The sequence below is a fragment of the Cryptococcus neoformans genome (assembly GCF_000091045.1).
Source record: "Cryptococcus neoformans var. neoformans JEC21 chromosome 2 sequence".
In the NCBI taxonomy this organism is placed as follows: Eukaryota; Fungi; Basidiomycota; class Tremellomycetes; order Tremellales; family Cryptococcaceae; genus Cryptococcus; species Cryptococcus deneoformans.
In genome coordinates this window covers 1277501-1301741 of record NC_006684.1, presented here as the reverse complement: position 1 = coordinate 1301741, position 24241 = coordinate 1277501, and the positions used below count along the sequence as shown (strand labels likewise).

The 24241-nt window shown below is 47.1% G+C and overlaps 13 protein-coding genes across 13 annotated transcripts; 7 read left to right on the top strand and 6 right to left on the bottom strand.

Annotated features, from left to right (window-relative positions):
- Nucleotides 1–39: 39 nt before the first annotated feature.
- Nucleotides 40–1328, top strand: CNB04530 (conserved hypothetical protein). Its single transcript, XM_568947.2, has 3 exons — nucleotides 40–385; nucleotides 439–703; nucleotides 754–1328. Exons 1-3 carry the CDS (start codon nucleotides 88–90, stop codon nucleotides 1274–1276), a joined length of 1086 nt encoding a protein of 361 aa, XP_568947.1. The 5' UTR covers nucleotides 40–87; the 3' UTR covers nucleotides 1277–1328.
- CNB04520 (conserved hypothetical protein) lies at nucleotides 1163–2339 on the bottom strand. The gene is made up of 5 exons (XM_024656602.1): nucleotides 2254–2339; nucleotides 2089–2194; nucleotides 1908–2026; nucleotides 1629–1855; nucleotides 1163–1578 (listed from the first exon to the last, which is right to left on the bottom strand). The coding sequence occupies exons 1-5, from the start codon at nucleotides 2297–2299 to the stop codon at nucleotides 1519–1521; spliced, it is 558 nt and encodes a 185-aa protein (XP_024512216.1). The 5' UTR covers nucleotides 2300–2339; the 3' UTR covers nucleotides 1163–1518.
- A 508-nt stretch (nucleotides 2340–2847) lies between these two features.
- CNB04510 (DNA unwinding-related protein, putative) lies at nucleotides 2848–6269 on the top strand. The gene is made up of 9 exons (XM_568946.2): nucleotides 2848–3205; nucleotides 3262–3456; nucleotides 3502–3829; nucleotides 3877–4284; nucleotides 4331–5170; nucleotides 5221–5680; nucleotides 5732–5925; nucleotides 5976–6081; nucleotides 6135–6269. The coding sequence occupies exons 1-9, from the start codon at nucleotides 2892–2894 to the stop codon at nucleotides 6179–6181; spliced, it is 2892 nt and encodes a 963-aa protein (XP_568946.1). The 5' UTR covers nucleotides 2848–2891; the 3' UTR covers nucleotides 6182–6269.
- On the bottom strand, nucleotides 6241–7091 carry CNB04500 (hypothetical protein). Its single transcript, XM_568945.2, has one exon. It carries the CDS (start codon nucleotides 7062–7064, stop codon nucleotides 6297–6299), a length of 768 nt encoding a protein of 255 aa, XP_568945.2. The 5' UTR covers nucleotides 7065–7091; the 3' UTR covers nucleotides 6241–6296.
- Nucleotides 7092–7683: 592 nt separating this feature from the next.
- On the top strand, nucleotides 7684–10274 carry CNB04480 (carboxypeptidase s precursor, putative). Its single transcript, XM_568944.1, has 12 exons — nucleotides 7684–8106; nucleotides 8170–8276; nucleotides 8337–8368; nucleotides 8424–8481; nucleotides 8550–8689; nucleotides 8745–8935; nucleotides 8988–9047; nucleotides 9109–9132; nucleotides 9179–9265; nucleotides 9312–9844; nucleotides 9897–9984; nucleotides 10058–10274. The coding sequence occupies exons 1-12, from the start codon at nucleotides 7765–7767 to the stop codon at nucleotides 10157–10159; spliced, it is 1764 nt and encodes a 587-aa protein (XP_568944.1). The 5' UTR covers nucleotides 7684–7764; the 3' UTR covers nucleotides 10160–10274.
- Nucleotides 9876–11623, bottom strand: CNB04470 (expressed protein). Its single transcript, XM_024656601.1, has 10 exons — nucleotides 11510–11623; nucleotides 11384–11440; nucleotides 11317–11330; nucleotides 11241–11259; nucleotides 11141–11185; nucleotides 11038–11090; nucleotides 10478–10861; nucleotides 10391–10423; nucleotides 10251–10339; nucleotides 9876–10185 (listed from the first exon to the last, which is right to left on the bottom strand). The coding sequence occupies exons 1-9, from the start codon at nucleotides 11524–11526 to the stop codon at nucleotides 10320–10322; spliced, it is 642 nt and encodes a 213-aa protein (XP_024512181.1). The 5' UTR covers nucleotides 11527–11623; the 3' UTR covers nucleotides 9876–10185; nucleotides 10251–10319.
- A 165-nt stretch (nucleotides 11624–11788) lies between these two features.
- CNB04460 (hypothetical protein) lies at nucleotides 11789–13067 on the top strand. The gene is made up of 5 exons (XM_024656600.1): nucleotides 11789–11873; nucleotides 11952–12007; nucleotides 12063–12093; nucleotides 12218–12328; nucleotides 12378–13067. The coding sequence occupies exons 1-5, from the start codon at nucleotides 11817–11819 to the stop codon at nucleotides 12933–12935; spliced, it is 813 nt and encodes a 270-aa protein (XP_024512180.1). The 5' UTR covers nucleotides 11789–11816; the 3' UTR covers nucleotides 12936–13067.
- A 190-nt stretch (nucleotides 13068–13257) lies between these two features.
- CNB04450 (4-nitrophenylphosphatase, putative) lies at nucleotides 13258–14741 on the top strand. The gene is made up of 7 exons (XM_024656599.1): nucleotides 13258–13498; nucleotides 13554–13645; nucleotides 13714–13860; nucleotides 13914–14013; nucleotides 14078–14185; nucleotides 14239–14338; nucleotides 14394–14741. The coding sequence occupies exons 1-7, from the start codon at nucleotides 13348–13350 to the stop codon at nucleotides 14608–14610; spliced, it is 915 nt and encodes a 304-aa protein (XP_024512179.1). The 5' UTR covers nucleotides 13258–13347; the 3' UTR covers nucleotides 14611–14741.
- On the bottom strand, nucleotides 14631–16289 carry CNB04440 (DNA clamp loader, putative). Its single transcript, XM_568940.2, has 10 exons — nucleotides 16195–16289; nucleotides 16081–16146; nucleotides 15970–16029; nucleotides 15869–15919; nucleotides 15620–15812; nucleotides 15385–15566; nucleotides 15030–15335; nucleotides 14906–14980; nucleotides 14763–14851; nucleotides 14631–14710 (listed from the first exon to the last, which is right to left on the bottom strand). The coding sequence occupies exons 1-10, from the start codon at nucleotides 16213–16215 to the stop codon at nucleotides 14683–14685; spliced, it is 1071 nt and encodes a 356-aa protein (XP_568940.1). The 5' UTR covers nucleotides 16216–16289; the 3' UTR covers nucleotides 14631–14682.
- A 2-nt stretch (nucleotides 16290–16291) lies between these two features.
- On the top strand, nucleotides 16292–19030 carry CNB04430 (L-methionine porter, putative). Its single transcript, XM_568939.2, has 10 exons — nucleotides 16292–16650; nucleotides 16710–16848; nucleotides 16909–16975; nucleotides 17031–17119; nucleotides 17172–17508; nucleotides 17562–17817; nucleotides 17869–18018; nucleotides 18076–18279; nucleotides 18331–18444; nucleotides 18494–19030. The coding sequence occupies exons 1-10, from the start codon at nucleotides 16407–16409 to the stop codon at nucleotides 18634–18636; spliced, it is 1743 nt and encodes a 580-aa protein (XP_568939.1). The 5' UTR covers nucleotides 16292–16406; the 3' UTR covers nucleotides 18637–19030.
- CNB04420 (hypothetical protein) lies at nucleotides 17886–19764 on the bottom strand. Its single transcript, XM_024656598.1, has 5 exons — nucleotides 19725–19764; nucleotides 19502–19633; nucleotides 19325–19430; nucleotides 19180–19267; nucleotides 17886–19121 (listed from the first exon to the last, which is right to left on the bottom strand). Exons 2-5 carry the CDS (start codon nucleotides 19624–19626, stop codon nucleotides 18703–18705), a joined length of 738 nt encoding a protein of 245 aa, XP_024512178.1. The 5' UTR covers nucleotides 19627–19633; nucleotides 19725–19764; the 3' UTR covers nucleotides 17886–18702.
- Nucleotides 19765–20436: 672 nt separating this feature from the next.
- On the bottom strand, nucleotides 20437–22091 carry CNB04410 (cell growth and/or maintenance-related protein, putative). Its single transcript, XM_568937.2, has 2 exons — nucleotides 21960–22091; nucleotides 20437–21899 (listed from the first exon to the last, which is right to left on the bottom strand). The coding sequence occupies exons 1-2, from the start codon at nucleotides 22007–22009 to the stop codon at nucleotides 20483–20485; spliced, it is 1467 nt and encodes a 488-aa protein (XP_568937.1). The 5' UTR covers nucleotides 22010–22091; the 3' UTR covers nucleotides 20437–20482.
- A 181-nt stretch (nucleotides 22092–22272) lies between these two features.
- Nucleotides 22273–23669, top strand: CNB04400 (expressed protein). Its single transcript, XM_568936.2, has 7 exons — nucleotides 22273–22405; nucleotides 22555–22566; nucleotides 22653–22742; nucleotides 22802–22911; nucleotides 22966–22996; nucleotides 23055–23150; nucleotides 23202–23669. Exons 1-7 carry the CDS (start codon nucleotides 22368–22370, stop codon nucleotides 23263–23265), a joined length of 441 nt encoding a protein of 146 aa, XP_568936.1. The 5' UTR covers nucleotides 22273–22367; the 3' UTR covers nucleotides 23266–23669.
- The last annotated feature ends 572 nt before the right edge of the window (nucleotides 23670–24241 follow it).

The window sequence follows — 24241 nt, the reverse complement described above, 5'->3', positions numbered from 1 at the left end:
AGCATGCTTCGTGATTTTTTACAGCTTGAAAGCGCAGGCTTCAGTTCTCAATAACCTATCCTTGGACAAGCTCATTCAATCAGTAATATGGCCAGATTCACATCAATTGGTATGGGCCGCAAGAAATTTGTCGCCTCAGCTGCCGAAGAAGCTCGAGCGACTGTTCAGAATGATCAATCCGGTGAACCAGATGCCGGCCCTTCCTCGGCTCCCGCCGCCGAGGGCAAGAGCAATGTAGACGGTTCACAGACAGCTGGTAAGAAGAAGCGAAGAGGAAGGATCAGGGCGAGGGATGAGAGTGGGAAGAGGATTGCGATCGGGGAGAAGAAGGGGCCTGATGATGGCAAGGTTGCGCCTCGATGGGGCAGAGATCCAGAGCTTGCTCGTACGTATAGCGTTGTTGCATGGCTGTCGCAGTCGCTAAAGCATAAATTTCAGGACGTTCAAAACTTTCCGCCAAGCACACAGAGGACCGAAAACAACGTCGTATTGAAGATCGCAATGCCAATGTGACCTGCTTTGCTTGCCGAGGTGTCGGTCACGCCGCTCGAGCTTGCCCGAACATCTTACTGGCCGCTACCACTGTCGGCGCTCCTGAAGAAAAGGGTGAGGGTGAGGGTCAAAGAGGAGTTGAGAGGAAGGAGGTTGGTAGGAGGAAGGGAGGCAAGAAGGGCGGTGATGTGACCAGCAACAAGTGCTACAGGTGTGTCTGTCCCTTATGCCCGCCAACTCTTCTATTAATTAAATGTGCAGGTGCAACGGTACAGACCACTCTTTACACCAATGTCCCGAGCCTGTTGACCCTCAGAACCCCACACCATACGCCACCTGCTACATCTGTCTCGGTTCTGGGCATCTTTCCTCTCTTTGCCCACAAAACAAAAAGGGTGTGTATGTCAACGGCGGCGCGTGCAAAGTCTGCGGCTCGACCGCTCACCGTGCCAAGGACTGTCCCCATGACAAGCGCGAAAAGGCTCCAGCGTTCGAGCAAAGAAAGCGGGGTGACATTGTTTTGGGTACCGGTAATGGAGCGGGCGCAGATGAAGATGACTTTATGGTCGAAGCTCGCCATCGACCAGCCCAGAACGGGTCCAAAAACAAGCGACATGCTCCTGCTAGGAATGGCGAAAGACCCATGAAGAGGATGAGGGATCCCGCAGAGGTTGAGGGTTATGCTCAACAAGGCGAAGTTGTTCAGGCGCCTAGTGTGCCGTTGACGGCGAAGAACAGGACCGAAGTCGTCACGAAGCCAAAGGCCAAGGTTGTCGCGTTCTAGTTGCATATATGATACATCAGATATTGGGTTTTGTGCTGTATGTATTTCTTATGGATAATGTTTTTATCAACCACAACACAGTGATCGCCGCTGCACGGTGCAGACGCAGCCTCGCATTTCTGATCAGGCGATAGACATTCTAGGCGTTATATTGGCTACAGTTGCGCAAGGTGGCGGCTTGACTTCTTCCACTGGTCTGATGAGGAAAGGGGAATTTTGCTAGCCTCTTGGCCCTGAAGTTACTATTTTGTCACCTGTTCGGCTGTTATTGAAACCAAGTCTGTATCAAACAGTTCAATAAACTATGAGTGATGAATTAGACGACAGCTCCTACATGTATAAGTATACTTACCTGCTCGTTCAGTACCCTGACCTTCATCCCTGCGTACCGTCTATACTCTTCCAATATACTACTCAACGCCCACCGTTGTAGCTTTCTGTAACATCCCACCACAGTTCCAGTCCTATGACGTCCCATATTGCAACATAGTAACGTTGGGAAAGTGGATGGGCGTAGTAAGAGAGTTAGAGCCTGAATGATCAGTGGCTCGGGCGGAGGAGGAAGTGGTGGAAGGTGGTCTGTCCTTTAGGTATTAGCAAACCACTTGGGATAGAGCGAGTATGAGCTGACATTGGCCAGATATAGGTACCACACCAGAATCTGTGTACGGAGGTGGGAAGTGTGGGTTCAAACTCGTTTGAGGGGCGAGGTTGTACAACTTGATCCCTTGAGATTCGATGAATGACAAGCTACCAGCTCATCGTCAACTTCCAATCTTTTGCGCCACCGACCCTCAGGTAAAAGGCCCCACAATATGTCTGAAGGCTCCTCAGCTCCCACCCATATGATGCTTTTCAGATTTAGCTTCTCGAGAAAAGAGAAGCACAGCTCGGAAGGCTGGGCGGAACGGTAGAACCCTTTAAATGGCAGAGCTTAGTTCATGACGTCCGCAAGACAAGAAGAGAAAAAGACGAACCGTCTTCCACGAGGCCAAAGTTCATAGGTGGTACTATCTTTGCCATGATGTCTCTTGTGTGAACGTACGCCCGACGCTAGGTTTATGCGACCGAGAACATTGCTTTCTTGTTCGTTGTCTTCGCATTCGTTTTCTCTATGGACACAATCCGCTTTAGTCACGTGATCTTGAGAGTCTGCTTAATGAACTGCCGTATCTTTCTCTTCTATGGCATGTAGTGGACCAGAGGTTATATTTATACAAAGAAAGCCCAAGACGACATGAATTGCAACAGTTATCAAGCACTGTTTCATGTGCAACTCTGGTTAACTTATGAAGTCATGCTCGGTCACCCATCTCGCCTGTTGGTCCACGGGCCCGTAGTAACAATCTATGCAACGATGCTATATGTTTCACTCGTCGATCCCCCACTCTAGCTCCTTGTATGAGCCGTTCCGCAACAATCTTCATGCAAAATTCTCAGCCGAATAGGACATGGAAAGAGATGGGCCAACAAATGCCACACACGGAATTTGTGTCGGCATCAAAACGCGCTCATTTCGACGCGTCCGAGCTTCCCTCGACGCGTCCATCTTTCATTTCCGAACTGCCTCTTCTTATTTACCTTTCTTCCTTCCTACCCACAGAAAAACATCGCCATGTCCTCGCCACCATCCAACTTCAACTTCCCCTCTTCTTCAGCTCCCATGGGCTCCCTTCGCCATTCTTCTCCACCCGGTAATAGACCCATTGTCGACCCTCTCGCTTTCGAAAACGTGCACGGCCTCGCCGGTTCTCTGCCCGGCGCTCGTAATGGTGATGTTGACGGCTCCGAGGCTGAAGAGGAAGGCGCCGTCCAGGGCGGACGTGGAAGGAGACAAGGTAGAAGGGGGCTTGATTTTGATGCCATCCCCAGAGTGAAGGACACCACGGGTGAAAAAGTGATGGAAAGTTTCATCCTGTTCTTGGAAAAGTTAGTGATGTCTCATTCCATTTATGAAAAAGTACTTACACAAATATCTTTGTTAGCTATACAGAAAGCATCGCTTTCCCAGAAACTCCTGGGTCTGTCGTACCACCACCTACAGGGGATGAGTCAAAATACTATGTTGAGCAGGTTCATCTGATGAAGATAGATGAGAGGACCACTCTTTACGTCGACTTTGGCCATCTTCTCGAACGTGAAGAAATTCTCGCTCGAGCTATCCAATCCCAGTATTACCGGTGAGTGACATTCGCTTAATAGTGATCCGCGCTTACACTACATAGATTCCTTCCTTATCTTCGGCGGGCGGTTCAGTTTCTTGTGCGTCGTTATGAGCCCACTTGGCTTTATATGTCAACATCTGTCAATGCAAGCGAGACCATTCCTAGCTCTTCCCTTACTATTCGAGAATTCAACGTTGCTTTCTACAACCTCCCTCTCACATCGGGTATCCGTGACTTGAGGATGGACAAGATCGGTCAGTTGATGAGCATCAGTGGTACTGTCACCAGGACATCAGAGGTCAGACCAGAACTGGTTAGCGGTACATTCGTATGTGATAACTGCAAGACAGCTATCCATGATGTGGAACAGCAGTTCAAGTACACCGAGGTATGTTTTTTCTCATGTTTTTCATGCTTGCAGCTAACAAGAGGCAGCCTATCATGTGTCAAAACTCAACCTGCAGTAACCGTAACCAATGGCAACTTAACATTGAACAATCAAAATTTTCCGACTGGCAAAAAGTCCGTATTCAAGAAAACGCCAACGAAATTCCCACCGGTAGTATGCCTCGATCACTCGACGTTATTCTCCGTTCAGAAATTGTCGAGCGAGCCAAGGCTGGTGACAAATGTACCTTTACTGGTACCTTCATTGTTGTTCCCGATGTTTCGCAGCTTGGTCTTCCTGGGGTGAATGCGGAGATGATGCGAGAAGCGAAAGGTGGCCGAGGCGATGGTGGACCGGCGAGCCAGGGTGTAACAGGTTTGAAGGCGTTGGGTGTAAGGGACTTACAGTATAAGACTGCGTTCTTGGCTTGCATGGTTCAAAATGCTGACTCCAGAGTAAGACTTTAGCTCTACGGATTTGAATCAAGCTAATTTCATGTAGGCTGGTGTTACAGACGTGCGAGGTGAAGTTGAAGACGGCCAAGAAGACCGAGAATCGTTCCTTCGTTCACTTACTTCCCAGGAACTCGACGAGTTGCGAGGCATGCTCAACTCTGATAACATCTACCAAAGTCTTGTCCAGAGTATTGCACCTACCGTCTATGGTCATGAGATTGTCAAGAAGGGTATCCTTCTCCAACTTATGGGCGGTGTGCACAAGCAAACACAAGAAGGCATCCATCTCCGTGGAGATATCAACGTGTGCATCGTCGGTGATCCCTCTACCAGTAAATCTCAGTTCCTCAAATACGTTTGCGGTTTCCTCCCTCGTGCGGTCTACACATCCGGTAAAGCCTCCTCAGCTGCTGGTCTTACGGCCGCCGTCGTCCGAGATGAAGAGTCTGGCGAGTTTACCATCGAGGCTGGTGCGCTCATGTTGGCCGACAATGGTATCTGCGCTATCGATGAATTCGACAAGATGGACATTGCCGACCAAGTCGCTATTCACGAAGCCATGGAACAACAAACCATCTCTATCGCCAAGGCTGGTATTCAAGCCACCCTCAACGCCCGTACCTCCATCCTCGCCGCTGCCAACCCTGTTGGCGGACGATACAATCGTAAAATGAGCTTGCGTCAGAACGTTGCCATGTCAGCGCCTATCATGTCTAGGTTCGACTTGTTCTTTGTCGTATTGGACGAGTGTAACGAAAATGTCGATTTGCACATCGCTCAGCACATCGTGAATGTGCATAGATTCAGGGATGATGCCATTGCTCCAGAATTCAGCACCGAAGCGCTCCAGAGGTATATTCGATACGCCAGGACTTTTAGTCCAAAGGTAAATTTTGTCCGATTACCACTATAGACGTATATACTTATCTGCCACAGTTGACTCCTGCTGCCAGCGCTGTTCTAGTCGAAAAGTACCGCTCCTTACGTCAGGATGAAGGTGGTCCCGGCAAGTCGTCTTTCCGAATCACTGTCCGTCAGCTAGAAAGCATGATCCGACTATCCGAAGCTATCGCCCGAGCAAACTGTCAACACGAAATCACCCCAGCCATCGTGCGCGAAGCCTATTCTCTTTTGAGACAATCTATCATTCACGTTGAGCAGGACGACATTTCTTTCGATGATGAGGATGAGGGCAATGGACTTAATGGACCTGATGGACCTGGTGGTGATGATGGTATGGATGAGGACCCTCAACTGAGTTCGGCGGACCTTGCGGCGTTGGATGAGGCAGAATCAAGTTATCAAAGAACATCCTCTGCTCAGCAACAAGAGCAACAAGCGCGTGAAACCAGCGTTGCTACTACTCAACCGTCGAAGAGGAAGATGCGAATCACTTGTGAGCACCCTTTCTTTCTCCCATGCCTGAATGAACTGATAACCTATGCAGATAACCAATACATGGAAATAATGAACCTCTGTGTTCTTTATCTCTCCGAGGTTGAACGGGATAGCGGTACTGGGGTTGATCGAGAGGAGTTGATACAATGGTATCTCGAACAGAAGGAGAATGACTTCGAATCAGAGGAGGATATGGAGTATGAGAGGGAAGTGATAGGGAAGGCCTTAACTAAGCTCGCCAAGGTGCGTTTGATGGTTTAATGAGACTGTGCCAGTAGCTGATAACATGATAGGACTCGTACTTGTTAGAAATTCGAGGAGATGTCAGAGAAGGACTGGTTCCTTCGAGCGAATTGGAGTCTTCTGCTGGGGATGGCAACAAGGTCTACTATCTTGTTCGTAAGTATAGTTCGTCACCGCTCCTGCAGATTAGGGCTGATGATTTGTCGCAGATCCCCAAGTCGATTTGTCAGACTTGTCTTCCTCCATTCCCGCATAAGGCATTAGTATTTTCGATTAATCTTGGGTTTGGTGTTTGTCTTATTAGCTTAGATGTACGGTGTATAGATGCATTTTCTGCTGTCCCCACAATGCCGCATGTGTCATGCCCCTCCTCATGCAGATCCTTCTTTCTCCTTCAGATCGTTCTCCAATCCTTGCAACGTCCTGACTAAGCTTCCACCAGCCGCCTGGTTCAAAACGCCCACAAGACTCCTTCCTTGTCCCTCCAAAAGACCAACCAACTGCGCTCGCAACGTATCAAGTTCCGGCACCTTGCCCAACTCCTCCAACTCCTTCTGACCCATCACCTTCCCGCCCTCCACTAAACCCGCCACAAGTTCCAAAGTCGGTTGAATGGCAGAGTTCTCTCGCTTGATAGATTTGACCGTTCTAGAGAGAGCGGTAAGGATTTTGTTGAGATATGTGGGGGAGAGAGTGGAGCAGGTAAGAACAGCCCGCTGGCCTGTGATATGAGGAGTGATGGGGGACGAGCAAGCTTTGGATGTCGCGACGAGCACACCGGATCGTACGACCATCAACTGCGCTGGTTCGATTTCTGCTCTTTCCAATTGCTCCTCCTTAGGCAGCCTGGGGTTGTAAGGGACAATCGGCCTCTTGATTGACCCAACAGCACGCCTTAGTTTGGACCATTCAGCCGCAGATATGTTTGCATGGTCGAAAACCAGAACAAGGGATGATTTCGTTAAGACTTGGTTGTACAAGTTCCAGAGGAACGTTTTTCGAGCAGTGTAGACTCGCGGGGCTGACGGTTGAGGGGAAGAGGTATTTTTCGAGACAGCGGATGGACGGGCTGCTGAGGACATGCAGCGTATGGGGGTGAAAGGTGCTCTAAGAGCTGTTGCGGGCGTTCTGAGGGCCATATTATGCGTGTCTGGCGTTCGGGCGGATTGAGAAGAGGATTGAGATACTCGGACTAGCAAAAAGGTCGCAGGAAAGAAACGCGAAAAAAAGGTTCCGTTCCCGTTGTGGCGTGGTACTCGCTTTATTACATAATTACTGGTAAAAAGATAATTGAAACAAAAAGCAAAAATTAAACGACTTGAGCAGGGTTCGAACCTGCGCGTCTTTCGACACGGGATTTCTTGGATTACGTGATCCATTCAAGTCCCGCCCCTTAACCACTCGGAGCATCAAGTCATCAGATGATAGAGCCATACCCGGTACACATGATATATGTATTATAATGCTTTGACGACCGATTGCTTAGTTTTACATCTATCTTTAACTAAAAAAAACCCCTTTCAAACCCAAGTCTCTCAAACCTTCCTAAGTTTTTGACATATTGAAATTCTGCAACTCAGAAAAGGATATGCTCTCTGTCGATACAATTCCGTAAACTGCAGTTTTGCACCTATCATCTTTCAGTTCTTATCGCGGCGGCGCCCGGAGGTTATTATGGCGTTTTCCGCCATCGGCTTACTCCGTGGAGATAACGGCCATATTTCCAACGACGGAACAAGGAGGGTCATGCAGCGTTCACGAAGCCGGCCATTATAAAGGCTTTATCGCCTCTGTTGCTTCTTCTCCCATTATCCCTTCCAAATACTGCCAACCATCACCATGTCCGAACAGAAACAGAGCTCCGCTCTCCCTCTACCTATCCAGTCATCTACACCCTACCGTCCCTCCTGGAAGCCCCGCATCTTGCTGGGTATTCTATTTCTCCTCGCAACCGCTATCAACTTTGGTCCATCCTTATCTTCAGTTTCTGAGGGAGAAAACGGTCGCTTGGATCCGTCATCCTACAAATTCCATGATGATTTGACCACTCGCTTTGATATCGAGCAACTAAAAAACTGGGCCACATGTCCCCAGCAACCCAAGCCTATCTATCCCAACATGACTTGGGAGATGACGGAGGAGGAAAGAAATAGGTCGATTGAGCATTATGCCCAGGCAGTGGTTAGTAGTGCCCCTTTGTCATATCCGTCGAGGCGCAAGATAGCTGATGGGTTGATTATACAGCGAATCCCTACTCAGAGTTACGATGATAATGAAGAACCCGATGAGGATCCCAGGTGGAAACCGTTCTTCATATTCCAAGACTGGTTGAAGGAGACGTATCCCCTTGCGTATGGCAGAATTTCGATCATGAAGTGTATCCAGGCTGACCGTACTTTGTATTTTGATAGGCATGAAAAGGCCACTATCGAGTACATCAACAGTGGGTTCTGCGACGCTTCATTTGCAGTACCAAATTATCTGACTGATATCTATAGGGCTCGGTATCTTGGCTACTTTCAAGGGTTCCGATCCGACTCTCAAGCCCCTTTTGTTGTAAGTATCATCCAAGGTTAGCTAAAATTCATATAATTTAGCTGACGTATCTTGTCCCCAACATGCAGGATGTCTCACTACGATGTAGTCCCCGCCCCCGAATCCACATACGACAGGTGGACTTATCCACCCTTCTCGGGTCACAACGACGGGACTTACATCTGGGGCAGAGGGGCTGCTGACGACAAACCTCTTCTCGTTGCTCAATGTCAGTATACTGTTGACTTGGGGCCCTTCAATATTTATTAATATGGCGTTCGTAGGGGAAGCAATTACTCATTTGTTAGAGAACGGATTTACTCCTCGTAGAACCATTATCCTCTCCCATGGAAACGACGAGGAAGAGGTATTCGCTCGTCGAGGACAAGGACAGATTGCTCCCTTACTTGAGAAACGCTACGGTAAAGATGGCTTGCTGATGGTTATCGATGAAGGAAGTGGTACTGAAGATGATGTGGGTTGCTTTTAAGGAAAGGTTGTGAAGGAACAGGAATAACCTCTTTTAGTACTATGGTTCGGCCTTTGCTTTGCCTGCTATGGGTGAGAAAGGCTATATGGACATCACAGTGGGTCTCACCTCCTGCTGGTTGGAAAGTAGCTAACCAACGTCTATTTTCATCCTTACAGATTACCGTTGGTACTGCCGGTGGTGTAAGTTTCCCGAATCAACATCCGAACGAGACTCACTCTCCTGCAGCACTCTTCCGTCCCACCCGAGCACACTGGTATTGGAATCATGTCCCGGTTGTTGACTTCCTTAGAAGACAACCCTTTCCCTACCAAGGTCAGCCTATACATTCAAGACAGCACATAAAGTTGACAAAGTATAGCTCACTCCCGCTTCTCCTTACCTTACCGCTCTCATGTGCGCTGCCAAACACGGCTCTTCTTTCCCTTCTTCCCTCTCCTCTCTCCTCTCTTCCGAAGGTCCTACTTCTTATCCTAAACTGGCTAAAGCGCTCGCCAAAACTTCCCTCCTCGAGCGTGCCTTGCTAGGGACCACTACCGCAGTTGACGTCGTGCATGGCGGCGTCAAAGTCAATGCTTTGCCTGAACTTGTCACCGCGATGGTCAACTTCCGTATCGATTTCTCTGAGAGTCTCAACTCGACCAAGGAACATGTCAAATATCTCGCTTCTCAAGTGGCTGAGAAGAGTGGTCTAGAACTGTCAGCGTTTGATGGGAGGGACGTGGGCGAGTTAAACGGTAAATTTGTCAAGGTTGAGGTAATGGGATTGCCTCTCGAACCTGCTCCAAGGACTCCAACTGAAGGTGGGGTCTGGGAGTTGTTTGCTGGGACAGTCAAGGCTGCGATCCCAGGTCCCGATGGCGAGGAGCGTTTTGTTACTCCCTTCGCTTCAACGTAGGTTTTTCTTCCAGTGACCAAGTTTCAGGGCTGATTACATTCAACATAGGGGCAATACTGACTGCAAAATGTACTATAACCTCACCAAGAACGTCTACCGCTTCATGGGTACCAGTTTTACTGGAAGTGAAAATGCTGTGAGTGTCAGACTCTAAACACAACCGAAAGCCAGACTTTAAACATGACTGAATGCCTGACCCGTATTCGCAGCACACTGTCGATGAAAAGGGCTCTATTGCAGGACACCTTCAAATTGTTAAGTGGATCCACGCCATTGTCCAAAATGCTGATGCCTACACTGGCGAGGAATGATCGGTTATTATAACTAGTCATGTTAACTAGTTGTGATATATGGTAATTAAAATCGTGTTTCAAGTTTTTTATAAAGTCGCAGGGAAATTACCAGAAATACATGAATTTCTTTGAATGTACAAAGGATGCATGCGTATGGCTTCTTGATTCACATCTAGATCTACTCGTCACCACCGAACACTGCACAAGATGTCAGAAGTTTCTTACATGGCTGTATCAGCAATGACTTACAGATAGAACCGACAGAAGACTTGCCACCTGGAGCTGTATTTGCGATATTAGTATGCTTATGACGAATATAAAACGATCACAACTTACCTTGAGTGACCTTTCGGGTAGGCTTGAATCCAGGAGGGGGGTTGCTAATCCTGTCTTTCTTCTCCTTGTCATCATCCTTGACGTCTTCAATCTTTGCACCGCCCTCTTGTTCTTGCTCAACATGCACCTTCATCCTTTCCAATCTCTCGATTTCAACGTCGACACCGTCACCGCCATCTCGAGGAGGGGCAAGGGAGAGAGCGTCCTGTTCTTCGTACTCCTCACCAAAAAGTCGAAGATTGTCTTCCTTGGCCTTTCGGGGAACGGTGGATTTGGAAGGAGGGATGGCTGATTCGGTGGTAGGATCGGCAATCTCAGCCTCAACAAGGTCGGCAACAGCGGCATCGGTAGCAGCTTGAGAGAATTTTCCAAAAGTGGCGTACTCTGTGAGCGCCATTGTCAGTTCCCGTACTAATACATGATATGCACAAAACCCAAGACATTTCACGTGTTTTGATGATCTAGGAAAGGCTGGCCAGCAGTTTGCGGATTCCACAGACATCATACCTGGTGGAGCAAGGAGGACTTGCAGATGAAATATATCACCAAGATAGACTTACTCGGAAGTTTCTGGATCTCGCTAAAATTCTGGTTGACGGTCACACCTGCAGACCTAGCCAACACGTCAGATCTTTCCTGACCGCTCTGTCCTCCTCCACTCACTTAAGGAATTCAAGAAGAGATCGCTTGGAAAAGACAATTTTGTCACTGATCATAAATGTCATCTCCTAGCTCCAGTATATCGGATATAGGCAAAGCTTACCTGTCCCAATTCAACATGCCTGATCGTCACGACAAGTGATAAGAATTCTGTTGGGCACCCAGGCAATATTACTCACCAATAGTAGCACTCCTATAATTCACGTCAGCATGTCCGCAAGGATTTATAGACTGGAATTCACGTACCAAGTCTTGGGTTGTTCCATGTTGAAGGGATGAATGGGGGTAAAAGTAGAAGCTTGACTACATGGTGTTCAAATAGGTGATGTCAGTCTTCGGGTTCTGAGATAAGTTGTATGAACTGGGGCGTACTCAGCCTGGTTGGACATTGTGTATATGAGCTGCGAGAGGTATATGTGCTGAGGTGAATGATATTTATAAGATGGAAGTTGAAAGAAGAGATGAGCAAAAGACAGAAGTGATGAAATCGGAACAGGTTGCAGTGCGAGCTTAGCCGCTGACGATGATGATGTTGAGGGCGTCAGGGGGGGTGTCCCGATCTACGCCGGCTACCTTCCCCCTTTTGCACAGCAGAGTGACGCAACACAAGCAGTAAATAATAGTCGTTCATTTGTCCCAGAGACAAAAAGCGAAGATCGCTGTTCGTTCTCCTCATTCCATGCATAAGGATATATACTCAACTACAATCATGGCGCCCCCGCTTGTTACCATCTATGTGAGTAGTCCTGCAGACGCTCATGTCCAGCCGAACGACCCTTGGCCACTCTCTCGCTGATCCTCAATGTCGCGTCAGGTCACGAGCTTGACGTCTGCACCTGCAGTCCGAAGGCATCATGATCTCCTCAGGAGGTATGTCTATTGAAACTATGTATCCCTGTCTCTCGGAAGCTCAATTGATTATTAGTTCCCTGAATGCCATGAATATCAAGTACGAAGTGAGTAAGATCATGGTTGCTTGTGGGCGAGCGTCTCAGATGTAATCCTGGCTAGTCCGGGCAACGTCACGGACAGTCTGCTAAACCTACTGAAAGAGAACATGCTGACTACTCTTTAACAAAGGAATATGACCTCGTGATGGATGAAGAAGCCAAGCGCCGTTGGCAACGAGCAAAACCGGCGGGCAAGGTCATTGGTCTTCCTGGCTATCTCGTGGGAGGTGAATGGATTGGTGTAAGTATGCCTATAGCGTGTCTAGGGACCAGGTTAATATCTTCGCTAGACAATGGAGGATTTTGAAGAAGCCGTAGAAACACAATCCCTTGAATCGTTCCTCAAACAAGACCTCAATATTCCCGACGAGGCATCTACAATTTCCGACCCATCTGCTCCCTCCGCCTCCAAACAAAAGTCAATGCAAGAGATGGAGCTTGAGAAAATCATGGGAGAAATGACGAACGAAGATCTGGACAAGTTAATGAATGAGTTGGGAGTATCCGATGACATCGGCAAGGTCGGATTGATCAACCAGCCTTCCAGTGGAATTAATATTAGGTCGTGGGGCGGAGAAGAAGGTGTCTCCAAAGGACCAGCCCCCACCAATGGTGAGGATGTCATCTCAAAGTTCCTTCATCAAGAGGAGAAAAAGGATGAGGACAAAGATACGAACGACGGAACCGGTGTCTATGATAACACAAAGAAGGTCAAAGACGAGATCACAGATGTGCGGGAAGATGAGAAAGACCTTGTGTTGGAGTTGAAGAAAGAGTCTGAGCTTGACGCTCGCGAGGAAAAGGACATCGCCTTGGCGGAGAAGAAGGAGGTTGGGAAGCTTGACTAATAACTGAAGATTAATGGGTGTGTTTGTATTATTTGTATACAGTTTGTATCATACACAGACAATGATTATTTATCAAGCCATTGTGCAGACTAGGCTTGATACATTTGGTCTGCTAGTGATCGATTACAGGGGTTCCATTCTTAGGCATACCTTCAAGCATCATACAGTATTCCCTTTTTATTAACTAACCCGACGGACGACAGCTTGCGGCGGGACGTCGAAATACATTTACGTAAGCTTATTATATCGGATCTCACCGTGATTGCGATGACCACGATTAATTATTGATGCTTCATGCGAGCCCGATTATTATGAGATGGACGGAGTCGCGTTTTCGACTCGTCCTTCGGTTCGTTGGTCGTTTTCTGTTTACATTTTGCCCTCCATTACATTGCCTGATATTTTATTGGCAATGGCCCCTCCTTTCCTCAAATCCGTCGAAGAGTACGAGAAGCTCGTCGACTCTGTTGATACTTTCTTGTTGGACTGCGACGGAGTTCTTTATCATGGAAAGCAGGTAGTAGAAGGCGTTCGAACAGTCCTCAACATGCTGAGAAAGAAGGGTAAGGCCCAGCGATTTGAGTTGGGTGCGCGTTGATAGCTGAAGGTAGCGAACAGGCAAGAAAATCATTTTCGTTACCAACAATGCCACCAAGTCTAGAAGGAAACTGAAGGAAACCTTTGACCAGCTTGGCTTGAACGCTTCTATCGTTTGTTCTATCTCTTATCGGAAGATTAAATGTTGGTCAGCTGACTGGTAATCAACTCATTACTCTAGGACGAGTGTTTCGGTTCGGCTTATGCATCAGCAGTGTACATCTCAGAAGTCTTGAATTTCCCCAAGGATAAGAAGGTCTACGTCTTTGGTGAAGAAGGATTGGAAGAGGAACTCGACCAGTGCGGTATCGCCCACTGCGGTGGTTCTGTATGTCATGACCTTTCAAAGCCTGAAACGAGGTAACTAACGAGTTGTTATAGGATCCTGTGGACCGAGAGTTCAAAGCTCCTATCGACTTTACTGTCTTCAAGGCCGATGATTCCATCGGTGCCGTCTTATGTGGTTTCGACTCTTGGATAAGTAAGTTGTGACAACCTCAGGTTGCGGTGTGGAGAGGAATGAAACTGATGGCGATGACCCCCAGATTACCAAAAACTTGCAAAGGCCATGACTTACCTCCGTAATCCAGAGTGCAAGCTCATCCTCACCAACACCGACCCCACATTCCCTACCCACGGTGATGTCTTCCCTGGTCGGTACTCGTTTGTGCTTGCGTGTCATTCTTTCAGCTCATTGATCTTACAGGCTCTGGTTCATTGTCTATTCCTATCGTTAACGCGTCTAAGAGGAAGCCTCTTGTAATTGGCAAGCCCAACAAGATGATGATGGACGCCATTCTTGCTCAGTAAGTTGCTCCGATTCTTGAGTCTTACCACAGAAAACTTACGACGCACGTTTAGCCACATGTTTGATCCTTCTCGAGCTCTGATGGTCGGCGACAACCTCGCTACTGACATTGCTTTCGGCCGTAACAGCAAGATCCGAACCCTCCTTGTCATGGGCGGTGTTACTAAGTATGAACAAGTGTTTGGAGAAAACCCCAACGAAGTTGTGCCCGATTTGGTCATGAACAGCTTTGGCGATTTGGCGGTGTTAGCAGATGCGTCTGAGCAATGAAAAAAACATGTGTTTCAATAGATGTCATCATAGAAATACATCTGACATGAACTGTAACGACTGGTTTATAGTTTATTCAAAGTCTTCGGTGAAGCCCATACTGCAAAATCTGTCAGTATGCGAATAAATGGCGACTATAGGAAAAATCCTACAGTGTGTATTGCTTGTAAACAGTCATAACCTTGGCAATAAATGCCTCGATGTGGAATATCTTTTTTGATCCCATTCGCATTCGAAGTTCCTATGAAACACACAATCAGGTTCTATTTGAGCAAGAATAACTGAATGGACTCACGTAGTAAGCGGTCCAGTGCACAATTTGCGGTTTTAATGTGTCATCCACCTTCTCAACTAGCCTCTCTGAGATGGTCTAAGCCCGAATGTCAGCTTGTCTCCTGACCTCTCAGCAGTTCGCATACCTTCATAACAACTGTTGGCGGTATACAGTGGCTTAGCAACTCGTAAATCTTCGCCCGGATATCTAACAATTTTTGCGCCGTTTGCTCCTGCAAGATCGCATCCGCGACCTTTCCACAATAAGTCTCCCAATCGGGTTTGGCAACCTCGACATCACCAGACAGGTCGGGGTGTTGCATCCGCATGGCCTCAAAAACAAGTAAAGCTTTTCGAAGATTGCCTTGCGATGTTTCAAGGATGGCATTGTTGGCAGAAGATGGAAGCATGAATCGTTCTTTCTTGGCGACGTAATTGAGGACTGTTGACATCTATTCTCAGAGTAAAAAACTGATTCTTAGGAGTTTAAAGAGGCCTTACTTCGTCATCTGTAGGGGCAGCCACTCGCATAAGCAAACATCGACTTCTAATAGGAGCGATGATTTTGCTTGTGCTATTGGCGCAGAGGATAAGTCTCATATTGGTCATATACTTTTCCATGGTTCGTCGTAATGCTGCTTGGGCGTCTCGAGTAAGAGCATCCGCCTCGTTAATGATGACCACTGTGATTGCGGTCAGCTACGATGCGAATTTATCCATCAGGACAAAGACTGACCCTTGAACCTCTGTTTTGCATTCAAATCGACTTGCTGAGTTTGTGCAATCTCCTTCAAAATATCTTGAATGACTACTCTGTCGTACATACCCACGTCGGATGGTGTAAGCTCGATGTGATAGTTTGACTGAACGACATTGACGTCAAGCTTGCGGTTAGAAGGAGTGACAAAGACTCTTTGGTCAATTCGAAGCTGAAGAACGCGTATCAAGGTCAGAGAATGCCACAATCAATATCTTGAGCACTCACCTTCTCCACACCAGGTCCATAGAGTTCTCGAAGAGTGCACATGATCCTTGTCTGCGTTCTGTCAATATAGTCCCAGGAAGTGATAGTAGAAATGTGTTCACCTTCTTTCCAGCACCTGACGGTCCATAGAAGAGAATATGAGGAAAGTCTCCAGAAGCAGCCTACACAATGACCTGTAAGCATCCATCGGTTGAGCTATGGCGTGCACTCACCAAAGATTTCAGACGCGATGAGAGGCCATCGTGATAATGGAGATCGTCGAGCGTTCGCGGACGGTACTGTGCACCTTATCAGACATGCTCGAATCACGTTAGCAGAGTTCCCACCTTGTCGACCCAGAGAGACATTGCAGCTGGACTTGAGGATAGATGCCTTTAAACTGTAAGTATGGGAAAAACACAAAGACGCGTAAACGATTTAGACATGAAATTAAGTGGGACACGCGCCTGTGCCTCGATATGAAGTTGTCGGACTTCAAGTCCGCCAAGTTGTTCCACGTTTCTTTTACTCAGCCAAAACCATAATGCAATAGGGCCTTATGACTTCCCCCTATATCCCTCTCCCAGCAGCCCCTCTGCCCCTCTCCGAAGATCCCAGCTCAATGGAGCTCTCTTCGTCTGCCGATGATGATGAGGGGCACGGTCGACCAAGGCTTGGGAGATCTGCGACTATCAACAGCTTGGGAGACTTCGAGTTTGAACACGCTCTATTGCCTTTGACATTGAGCGGGGATGCAGATGTTGACTCTCATAAAGAAGAGAGACATGTTGAGCTATGGCACGGTAGGTCTTTTTTACTGAAAAAACCGCATGATGTTCACTAACTTGTCAAATTGCAACAGGTGTTGCACTGGTGGTAGGAGCACAGGTTGGATCAGGCATATTCTCCTCTCCAGGCGTAGTTGTGCAAGAGGTAGGCAGTGTAGGTGCGAGCTTGATGGTCTGGGTTATCAGCGGTGTTTTAGCTTGGACAGGGGCAAGGTATGTCAACAGACTGCTTGGTCTTGGTCTTGGGCTGCGAGATTGACTGATCAATCGCAGTTCGTATGCTGAGCTAGGATGTGCTATTCCTCTCTCTGGAGGTAGTCAAGCATACTTAGCATACGCAGTAAGCTATATTATTAGCGGAAATCTATTGCAGGGCTAAAAACGTTTTTCCCAAGTTTGGGCCAATCACTTCATACTTGTTCACCTGGACTGCAGTGTCAGCATTGAAGCCAGGAAGTGCGGCTATGATCGCTCTCATCTTTGGGCAAGTGCTGCCAATAACCCTGTCTCCTTGAGCCTTACTTCCTGCCATTTAGTGAATATGTCAATCGCTTAATATCACATTCCTTGGGAGACTCCGAAGTCCCGGCATGGTCAATCGAAGTGACAGCAGTCTTCGCTATATTTCTATGTTCAATTCTCAACGCTATATCACCTACCATGGGCACGAATTCAACGGTGGTCCTTACTGTCATTAAAATTGGTGCGTTGGTATTCGTGGCGGTCTTGGGTGCAATTGTGCTGCTCAGAGATGGACCTGGCGAGGGTTTGATGCCCAGTGGGTTGTTCAAAGGCACATTGGCGGATGCAGGCAACTACGCTATCGCTATCTACTCCGGTCTTTGGGCATTTGATGGCTGGGACGCTTGTTGTGTACGTCTGATTGGTGTGTTGTGTCCTTAGATTGTGGCTTATTCTACCTTCAGTATGTGGCAGGCGAAATGCGAGACACCAACAGAGATCTGCCCCGTGCTCTGCACTCTTCAATGGCTATCGTAGTGGTTCTCTTTCTTGGAGCCAACCTCTCTTACTTTATTGTCCTCAGCCCATCTGTCGTGGCCTCGTCAAACACCGTTGCGTTGGACTTCGGAAAAGTTACTATCGGGAAATTTGGAGCCGTTGTGTTCAGTACTCTGGTAGCTATTAGTTGCTTTGGAGCCTTGAACGGCGGATTGTATACAAGTGAGTTTTTCTCTTTTGCATCAGGAGAAAGAATATTGAAAAATGTCATAGCAGCAAGGCTCATCTATGCAGCCTCTAAAGAACACTTCCTTCCTTCCATCTTCTCACGTCTTCACCCCCAGCGTCGAACGCCAGATAACGCTATTCTGCTTCAAGGTGGATTGGCTATCTTTTTTGTCATCTTCGGTGGGGGATTTAGAGGTTAGAAAATTGTTATATACTTTCGACGCTTGCTGACCCCGATGTTTCACTTTTCAGCGCTACTGAACTTTTTCTCCGTCGCTTCTTGGACCTTTTACCTCCTCACTGTCCTTGGTCTCCTCGTTCTGCGTGTCAAAGAGCCTCATCTCGACAGACCGTATCGGGCTTGGCTCGTTACACCTATCGTCTTCTGCGCCGTGTCCATGTTCCTTTTATTGATGCCCATTTTCGCTGCTCCATGGGAAGCATTTGCAGCATTCGGTAAGTTTATGAGAACAGACCGTACTCGCGATGCTGAGACCGCGGCATTAGTATTCATTGCTTCGGGTATGCCAGTGTATTATCTGACAGTGAGATCTCGCACTCGAAATGCTGAGCTCGATGGTGCCAGCAGTTCCGGCTGGGGCGTGCGTGTTACATTATCTGGTGAGCTATTTGACCAGTACATCAAGCAGCAGACCCTAACGACTGGTAGATGCGTGGATCAAATTCAGAGAAGATATCGATAGGCTCTTGCCGCGAGAATGGCAGCAACCATATAGACCGCAACCCCATTATAATAGCGACCGACGAAGAGGGATGCTTGGAGAGCAAGTTGAAATGTCTGAGAGACGGTAGCTTCGAATTCAGCCATATCGTACATGAAAAACATACAAAGCCCTGGATACACATGCTTTCAAACCATCAATGCCTTCCCTTCCCCATGCCCTTCTTTGGACCTCTAGGAGTCTTCCCCTTCCTTTCCATAGCTAAAGCGGCCTTTTTGGACCTCTTTCGCAATTCCATTTCCTTGCCCTTCCTTCTCTCCGCCTTAGTTTCCATGCTTCTGCTAATCTTCTTTTTCTCCTTCTTCTTTTCATCAGCCTTCTGAGCTCGTCTACTTGATGGAGGCAACAACTTGACGGTAGGCTTTTTGGATTTCAACTCTGATTTGTCATCAACAGAGGGCGAAGGTGAAGTTGAAGTTCGGATGGGATAGATTGAAGCAGAGGGATCAAAGTCTTCGGTGATGGTGACTGTTGCTATTTGCTCGTCGTCCGAAAATTCGGCCTTCTCCAGATCCTTGGGAGCGGGAGACCCGGCTTCTTCTTCGTTGCTCTCCTCTGTAATTATGCGTCAGACATTTCCGGCGGCAATAGAAAGTACCGCAGTGATACTCACCATTATCATCCTCGTCATCTTCCAAACCCATGGCCCGTCTGACCGACTTTACATTCTCAGCAGCTCTCTGCCTCAATTCTTTCCTTGCCTTAATACATCAAATTGTTAGCTTTGAGAAGAATGATTGACGTGACTATAGACAAACGTTTCGCCTCTCCTCCAAATGCTCTTGCCTCTCCCTTTCCTTAGCTCTGGCTTTCTTCTCTTCAGCCTTGGCCTTTTTCCTCTTACTAAAGCCGGTCAACCATTCTCTTAAATCCCAAGGTCAGCTCCATCTCCTGATGATGATGTAGAACATGATATGAATGGCCAAATGACTCACCTTCTGGCTTCATCGTCAAACTTGATTTCTTCGACTTGTTCCTTTCTAGCTTTCTTTGCTCGCTGAATATAAGTTGCACCCTCTGTAAGGAGGGCGACGTTGGACTTGGATTTTGTTGCGGGCATTTGTTGTCTGTATATGTATGGAAGGTAAAGAAATTAAAGCGAGACAGGAATGCTTAACGTATCACTTATCTTTCTTTGGTGGCTGAAGGACCACTCACTCAAAATATTCTAGACGTAGATGTAACGTACATAGATCGGGACAACTGCTAAATTCAAGACTGAAAGGCTCGTCGTCGTTCGGACATTTATTTCATTTGAAAAATCCATATGGTTATTTATTTTTCATATATGAATTATTTGTACCGTTTCCGTACGTTTCCGAAGAAAATGTTCCTACTTGCTTGTCGTTCGGACAATTTTTTATTTGATATCATTCTGATACTTGCATCAGAGTATTATGATTTCAGAGTTCCTCAGCAGACATCGGGTTGATACGGATGCCTCGATGCATATTTATCTATCGATTCACATCAGCGAATGATCGGATACAGTTTCTACATATGTTCCATTGATTATTTGATGGATGGACTTTCAATGACGAGGACTGAGAAGGGGTATCGTTTTCCACGACTGACATAACAACGTATGGATGATCACGTAGTCTACTTGACCTCAAAGCAGCTATCATCATCATGGTCGAATAATAGTTGCTGTCGCTGCCATAGGGTATGAATGAGCGACATGCTATATTATTGGCGATGGCAGCGCCTTGCCATTAGCCGATGCTGTTTCTTTTTCCTCATTTTTTTCCTGGTATGATTAAACGAGACTGGGAGAACAAACGAGGCAAAAAGAATTGTTTCAAGATTATCAGCGGCATCATTTTCACAGACGTGACATGTGTGATAAGCTTTAAGGAGGCTGTGTGCATCTACATCTGTTTCAACGGATTATACAGTTTGAACGCCGAATTAGATCAAGTAGAACTAACGTCCACCCAGAACTTGTTTCCGCTACCGACAACCTTTCCGTCGTCGGTGGCTACATCTCCTAAAACCCCGCCGCCACCTACTGCCTTGCCTACTCTTTCCATCACCGCCAACCCCAATCCGTCATCTGAGCAGCCCTCAATGACGATAGCATCAACTCCAGACGGCTGGCCATCTGTCGAGGGTACACTCTCCAGGGTGAGCATTCCGGCGAACAAGCGTTGAGCTGCCGAAGCCACAGAATCACCTAAAGACACAGGAATTAATTCTGCTTCATCCGTATCTATGAGCAACTGCTTGCTCAATGGGGAGCCTTCAAAATGGAGAACGCCTATCCTCCTCTTGAACTTTGAGTCCGATGATATGTTTGACAATATTTGCCGAAGTACAGCAGATGCAGATGATGAAGATGGTGACATGAGGGCTGGTGGACGAGGGAATATATTGCTAGGTTTAAGAAGGAATACAGGTACCCGGGGGGAATAATGTCGGTATTTCATACCGGGCGTTGAAGGTGCAAAATTGACCTTCGGAGTTGTTAAAAGGTTAACGTCGTTTTGCTGGACGGGATCTGTAGAAGATGAATGCTTAAATGATGCCCCCTTCCAAGGTTTCCCGAGCAAAAGGATTTCTGTCTTGCCTTCTCCACCATCAACCTCATCTACAATCTTTTTGATTTGCTCTACACCTAGCCCGCCAGGGCGAAGAATGTCCACTTTTCCTCCTCCCCCCTCCTTCCACTCAAGCCCGTTTACGACGGTAGATTCTACACCCACTCCACAGTCGCCTCCGTCTATTATGCATCCAAGACCATCTGATCCATTGAGGTCATTCCACACATGTTGTGCCTTGGTGGGGCTTGGTCTACCCGAAGAATTGGCTGACGGGGCGGATAGCGGAAGGTTGGAGTGGGCTATGAGAGCAAGAGCAAGGGGATGGGAAGGCATGCGGATAGCATTTGTCTGAGGAGCAGGTGATGGAGGGGGAGACGGTGATGGGAACAGTAAAGATAAAGGCCCGGGCCAAAAGGCGTTGATAAGGGCAAGATAAAGAGACGAGAAACTATAGTCAGGTGGTAGGAGGCGACGCAACATATCTAATGATGAGACGTGGATAATGAGGGGATTGTCTGATGGCCGATTTTTGATTTTGTAAATCATCTTACAAGCTTCGGGATCAAGGGATGAAGCTGCAAGACCATATACCGTCTCAGTCGGAACAGCGACTGTCTTATGCGAATGAAGGTGCTTTGAAGCCTCTTCCAGATGAGGGAGAATGGAAGGTGGTATAGAGAAGTGAGGAGAGTCAAGGGGATGGCCGGATGAGGAAGAAGGTTTAATAACAATTGAAGGCCAATCTTGGCATTGGTAAATTGGGGTTGTGTGGCTCGACATTATGAATAATCTGAGCGGATTGTTAAGTGATGGTCACAACCTTGTTGGAGCAACCAATGTAAGGACCCACCTCGTCCGTAATAATGTTCTGGTTAATAATTTGCGAACAGCTGCCCGCATGCCCTTATGGCTTCTGGCCTTACTGTAATTCTGGTATATGTACCCGCTGGTATCAACGATGATAACAAATAAAAAGATGCTGGCATGGCATCTACTCCTCAATAATTACAAGTTTGAAATTTCGATTCCGCTGCGAGAGATCGGAGACGATAAGAGATGTTACACATCACGACTTTAAGGTTCCTGTTGTTCCTCTAATTCGAAGCGATGCTGCGAGATTCCCATGCAAAGAAGCTATTCGAAACGCATCAGGCAATAACTGGAACGATTAGCTCGAGAACTTTGAGCAAGTATTTTATATTTTGCAACCTGACTTGCAATTCCATTCACCCATATCATCATTGACCATTGAGCCAAAATGGAGCGCTTACAGCAGAACCCCGCGGAACTCTTCCGGTGAGTGTCTACTACTACCTGGGGGGACACTTCTAGCAGAAAAGAGCACGGCTCGTGATGGCCCTAACCTTCACAAGACTGTTGCTGTTTTTCTCGTAGATATTCCCCCAATACTATTGAACTGCGTTGCTGACGAGGAATGACTATAGAATCGTTAACATGTAGGTCAACATCACGGTCATAACCGTTCCCTCATCTGATTTGATGTTCCTTTGTTGACAAGTTGCTGATATGGGTTGTATTGAAGGATTGTCGGTGGTTTCGCTATTGTTGGAGGTGTAGGATCTCTTATCAAGCATAATTTTTCAAGTATCATTATTGGAATCTATGAGATTCTGTGAGACTTGGGCTGCGATTGCTGCATTTTGCCTTAAGGCTGACGTACGGACCTCGTAGCATCGGCGCTGTGATCGTCTTCCTAGAAGTTCGACCCCCAACCGAGGAGCACAAGGCCATTATCCAAAAGTATGCCAGCTTCATGCACTCTTTCCTTGGTCGTGGTGCTTGTAAATCTTATCATCTCAAAAATATCGCTTCCTAGCTAATTTGCCTTTTTGCAGTCTATTTGTTGCTCGGCGTCCTAATGCTTAAGTATGTCTAAAAGAGAGAAGGAGAGGCAAGACTAGAGGTGGTCTGACATCAACTACAGCTATTACATGCTTCTGTATATCTGCGGCACCGTCGTCGGTGTCGTTGGTTTGGTTTTCATCGCGCTGCATTTCGTTCGTGTGGTCGATGCCCCTTCGTGAGTTGAATTTATCAGACTTTCTCGGCGTTACTAATATAGGATTGCTAGAACTATGCGAGCACCTGTCACTGATGCGGAGGCACAACCAGTTTGGGAAGGGCCAACCGAATAAGCATTTAGCCTGTTTGAAAAAAACATATATTTATAGTGAACAGGACGAGCTCTGCCAGTATGTCATGTGAAGAATCGTGCTTACTGGGCAGAATAGAATAGCTATGGCTGCTGTATGGACCGAAATATCACCATTTTGATGGCAAAAAACTTCTATCTTCTACCTTCCTATTTTATGGGATGCGAGGCCAACAACTGTTTAGATTATTAGGGATAACTCGAATTGTTCTCTGGTCGCGTATTACTGTTGTAGCATGACGACTTTGCTGGAGGATCGTTTTTCCCTGACCAACATATAAGTGGGACTACCTTGGTACAGCCCAGACATAGACGTATTATTATCACCATCATTCGCCCGTCTTCTATGAGCATTTACTGTACCAATTTGGCCACTACAGTATCAGAGGCTAAAATAACAGTCTTTCCGAAAAGGGTTTCAACTTCTTTGCATCGGTATTTTATAAACCTTCTTCATATGGATCATCACATCATTGATGGCTGACGACAAACCTATCATCAGTCCAACCATCGGCCACTGATGAGCGACCAGAGACTAACCTCCTCTAATCAATCAACTGTCAATGAGGTGTACATGTAGCATACCCCAAAGCTCGACACAAGCCCCTCCTTGGAACTTTGTGCCTCGTTCGGAGGGTAGATGTCCGCCGGGAGGCTTGTCGAGCCTATCATATTCCTTCCTTTGTTTGCAGGGCAAAATAAGAATATGCCCAGAATGGTTTATGATGGCTTATAAGATTGCAGTTTTAACCGACATTTAAGAAAGCCCTTGTAGCTCAGGGGTTAGAGTATGGCCTTCGTAGTTAATACGAGGTCAGGTTAGGGTCCATGGTTCAAATCCATGCTGGGGCAGTTCTTTTTTCCTGCACTACTTTTTTTTCTTTTTCGTTGTTGTTATTATTGTATTTTATTATCTTAATTAGGCTGATAATTGGAAAGGCGGTTTTCGCCGCTGAACT

What these genes read in the sequence shown, in the direction of transcription:
- CNB04450 (XM_024656599.1), top strand. Translation starts at nt 13,348, where the DNA reads ATGGCCCCTCCTTTCCTCAAATCCGTCGAAGAGTACGAGAAGCTCGTC. An exon ending in TGGTTTCGACTCTTGGATAA is followed by an intron (nt 14,014 to 14,077) that starts GTAAGTTGTGAC and finishes GATGACCCCCAG; the next exon opens with ATTACCAAAAACTTGCAAAG. An exon ending in CCACGGTGATGTCTTCCCTG is followed by an intron (nt 14,186 to 14,238) that starts GTCGGTACTCGT and finishes TTGATCTTACAG; the next exon opens with GCTCTGGTTCATTGTCTATT.
- CNB04400 (XM_568936.2), top strand. Translation starts at nt 22,368, where the DNA reads ATGGAGCGCTTACAGCAGAACCCCGCGGAACTCTTCCG. An exon ending in ATTGGAATCTATGAGATTCT is followed by an intron (nt 22,743 to 22,801) that starts GTGAGACTTGGG and finishes CGGACCTCGTAG; the next exon opens with CATCGGCGCTGTGATCGTCT. An exon ending in TTTCCTTGGTCGTGGTGCTT is followed by an intron (nt 22,912 to 22,965) that starts GTAAATCTTATC and finishes GCCTTTTTGCAG; the next exon opens with TCTATTTGTTGCTCGGCGTC.
- CNB04420 (XM_024656598.1), bottom strand. Translation starts at nt 19,626, where the DNA reads ATGCCCGCAACAAAATCCAAGTCCAACGTCGCCCTCCTTACAGAGGGT. An exon ending in TTTGACGATGAAGCCAGAAG is followed by an intron (nt 19,431 to 19,501) that starts GTGAGTCATTTG and finishes TTGGGATTTAAG; the next exon opens with AGAATGGTTGACCGGCTTTA. An exon ending in ATTTGGAGGAGAGGCGAAAC is followed by an intron (nt 19,268 to 19,324) that starts GTTTGTCTATAG and finishes TGATGTATTAAG; the next exon opens with GCAAGGAAAGAATTGAGGCA.
- CNB04440 (XM_568940.2), bottom strand. Translation starts at nt 16,215, where the DNA reads ATGTCTCTCTGGGTCGACAAG. An exon ending in CATCGCGTCTGAAATCTTTG is followed by an intron (nt 16,030 to 16,080) that starts GTGAGTGCACGC and finishes GTCATTGTGTAG; the next exon opens with GCTGCTTCTGGAGACTTTCC. An exon ending in ATGGACCTGGTGTGGAGAAG is followed by an intron (nt 15,813 to 15,868) that starts GTGAGTGCTCAA and finishes CGCGTTCTTCAG; the next exon opens with CTTCGAATTGACCAAAGAGT.
- CNB04460 (XM_024656600.1), top strand. Translation starts at nt 11,817, where the DNA reads ATGCATAAGGATATATACTCAACTACAATCATGGCGCCCCCGCTTGTT. An exon ending in CATCATGATCTCCTCAGGAG is followed by an intron (nt 12,008 to 12,062) that starts GTATGTCTATTG and finishes ATTGATTATTAG; the next exon opens with TTCCCTGAATGCCATGAATA. An exon ending in CCATGAATATCAAGTACGAA is followed by an intron (nt 12,094 to 12,217) that starts GTGAGTAAGATC and finishes TCTTTAACAAAG; the next exon opens with GAATATGACCTCGTGATGGA.
- CNB04430 (XM_568939.2), top strand. Translation starts at nt 16,407, where the DNA reads ATGACTTCCCCCTATATCCCTCTCCCAGCAGCCCCTCTGCCCCTCTCC. An exon ending in GAACGGCGGATTGTATACAA is followed by an intron (nt 17,818 to 17,868) that starts GTGAGTTTTTCT and finishes AAAATGTCATAG; the next exon opens with CAGCAAGGCTCATCTATGCA. An exon ending in CGTGCGTGTTACATTATCTG is followed by an intron (nt 18,445 to 18,493) that starts GTGAGCTATTTG and finishes AACGACTGGTAG; the next exon opens with ATGCGTGGATCAAATTCAGA.
- CNB04520 (XM_024656602.1), bottom strand. Translation starts at nt 2,299, where the DNA reads ATGGCAAAGATAGTACCACCTATGAACTTTGGCCTCGTGGAAGACG. An exon ending in GAGGAGCCTTCAGACATATT is followed by an intron (nt 2,027 to 2,088) that starts GTGGGGCCTTTT and finishes ATGAGCTGGTAG; the next exon opens with CTTGTCATTCATCGAATCTC. An exon ending in GGTACCTATATCTGGCCAAT is followed by an intron (nt 1,856 to 1,907) that starts GTCAGCTCATAC and finishes CCTAAAGGACAG; the next exon opens with ACCACCTTCCACCACTTCCT.
- CNB04470 (XM_024656601.1), bottom strand. An exon ending in TCTCTTCTTGAATTCCTTAA is followed by an intron (nt 11,091 to 11,140) that starts GTGAGTGGAGGA and finishes CGTGTTGGCTAG; the next exon opens with GTCTGCAGGTGTGACCGTCA. An exon ending in TACCCGAAAGGTCACTCAAG is followed by an intron (nt 10,424 to 10,477) that starts GTAAGTTGTGAT and finishes TCGCAAATACAG; the next exon opens with CTCCAGGTGGCAAGTCTTCT.
- CNB04410 (XM_568937.2), bottom strand. Translation starts at nt 22,009, where the DNA reads ATGCGGGCAGCTGTTCGCAAATTATTAACCAGAACATTATTACGGACG. An exon ending in AGAACATTATTACGGACGAG is followed by an intron (nt 21,900 to 21,959) that starts GTGGGTCCTTAC and finishes CAATCCGCTCAG; the next exon opens with ATTATTCATAATGTCGAGCC.
- CNB04480 (XM_568944.1), top strand. Translation starts at nt 7,765, where the DNA reads ATGTCCGAACAGAAACAGAGCTCCGCTCTCCCTCTACCTATCCAGTCA. An exon ending in AGCATTATGCCCAGGCAGTG is followed by an intron (nt 8,107 to 8,169) that starts GTTAGTAGTGCC and finishes TTGATTATACAG; the next exon opens with CGAATCCCTACTCAGAGTTA. An exon ending in TTACTGGAAGTGAAAATGCT is followed by an intron (nt 9,985 to 10,057) that starts GTGAGTGTCAGA and finishes CCGTATTCGCAG; the next exon opens with CACACTGTCGATGAAAAGGG.
- CNB04530 (XM_568947.2), top strand. Translation starts at nt 88, where the DNA reads ATGGCCAGATTCACATCAATTGGTATGGGCCGCAAGAAATTTGTCGCC. An exon ending in CAGAGATCCAGAGCTTGCTC is followed by an intron (nt 386 to 438) that starts GTACGTATAGCG and finishes CATAAATTTCAG; the next exon opens with GACGTTCAAAACTTTCCGCC. An exon ending in ACCAGCAACAAGTGCTACAG is followed by an intron (nt 704 to 753) that starts GTGTGTCTGTCC and finishes TTAAATGTGCAG; the next exon opens with GTGCAACGGTACAGACCACT.
- CNB04500 (XM_568945.2), bottom strand. Translation starts at nt 7,064, where the DNA reads ATGGCCCTCAGAACGCCCGCAACAGCTCTTAGAGCACCTTTCACCCCC.
- CNB04510 (XM_568946.2), top strand. Translation starts at nt 2,892, where the DNA reads ATGTCCTCGCCACCATCCAACTTCAACTTCCCCTCTTCTTCAGCTCCC. An exon ending in TTCAAAATGCTGACTCCAGA is followed by an intron (nt 4,285 to 4,330) that starts GTAAGACTTTAG and finishes AATTTCATGTAG; the next exon opens with GCTGGTGTTACAGACGTGCG. An exon ending in CCTTAACTAAGCTCGCCAAG is followed by an intron (nt 5,926 to 5,975) that starts GTGCGTTTGATG and finishes ATAACATGATAG; the next exon opens with GACTCGTACTTGTTAGAAAT.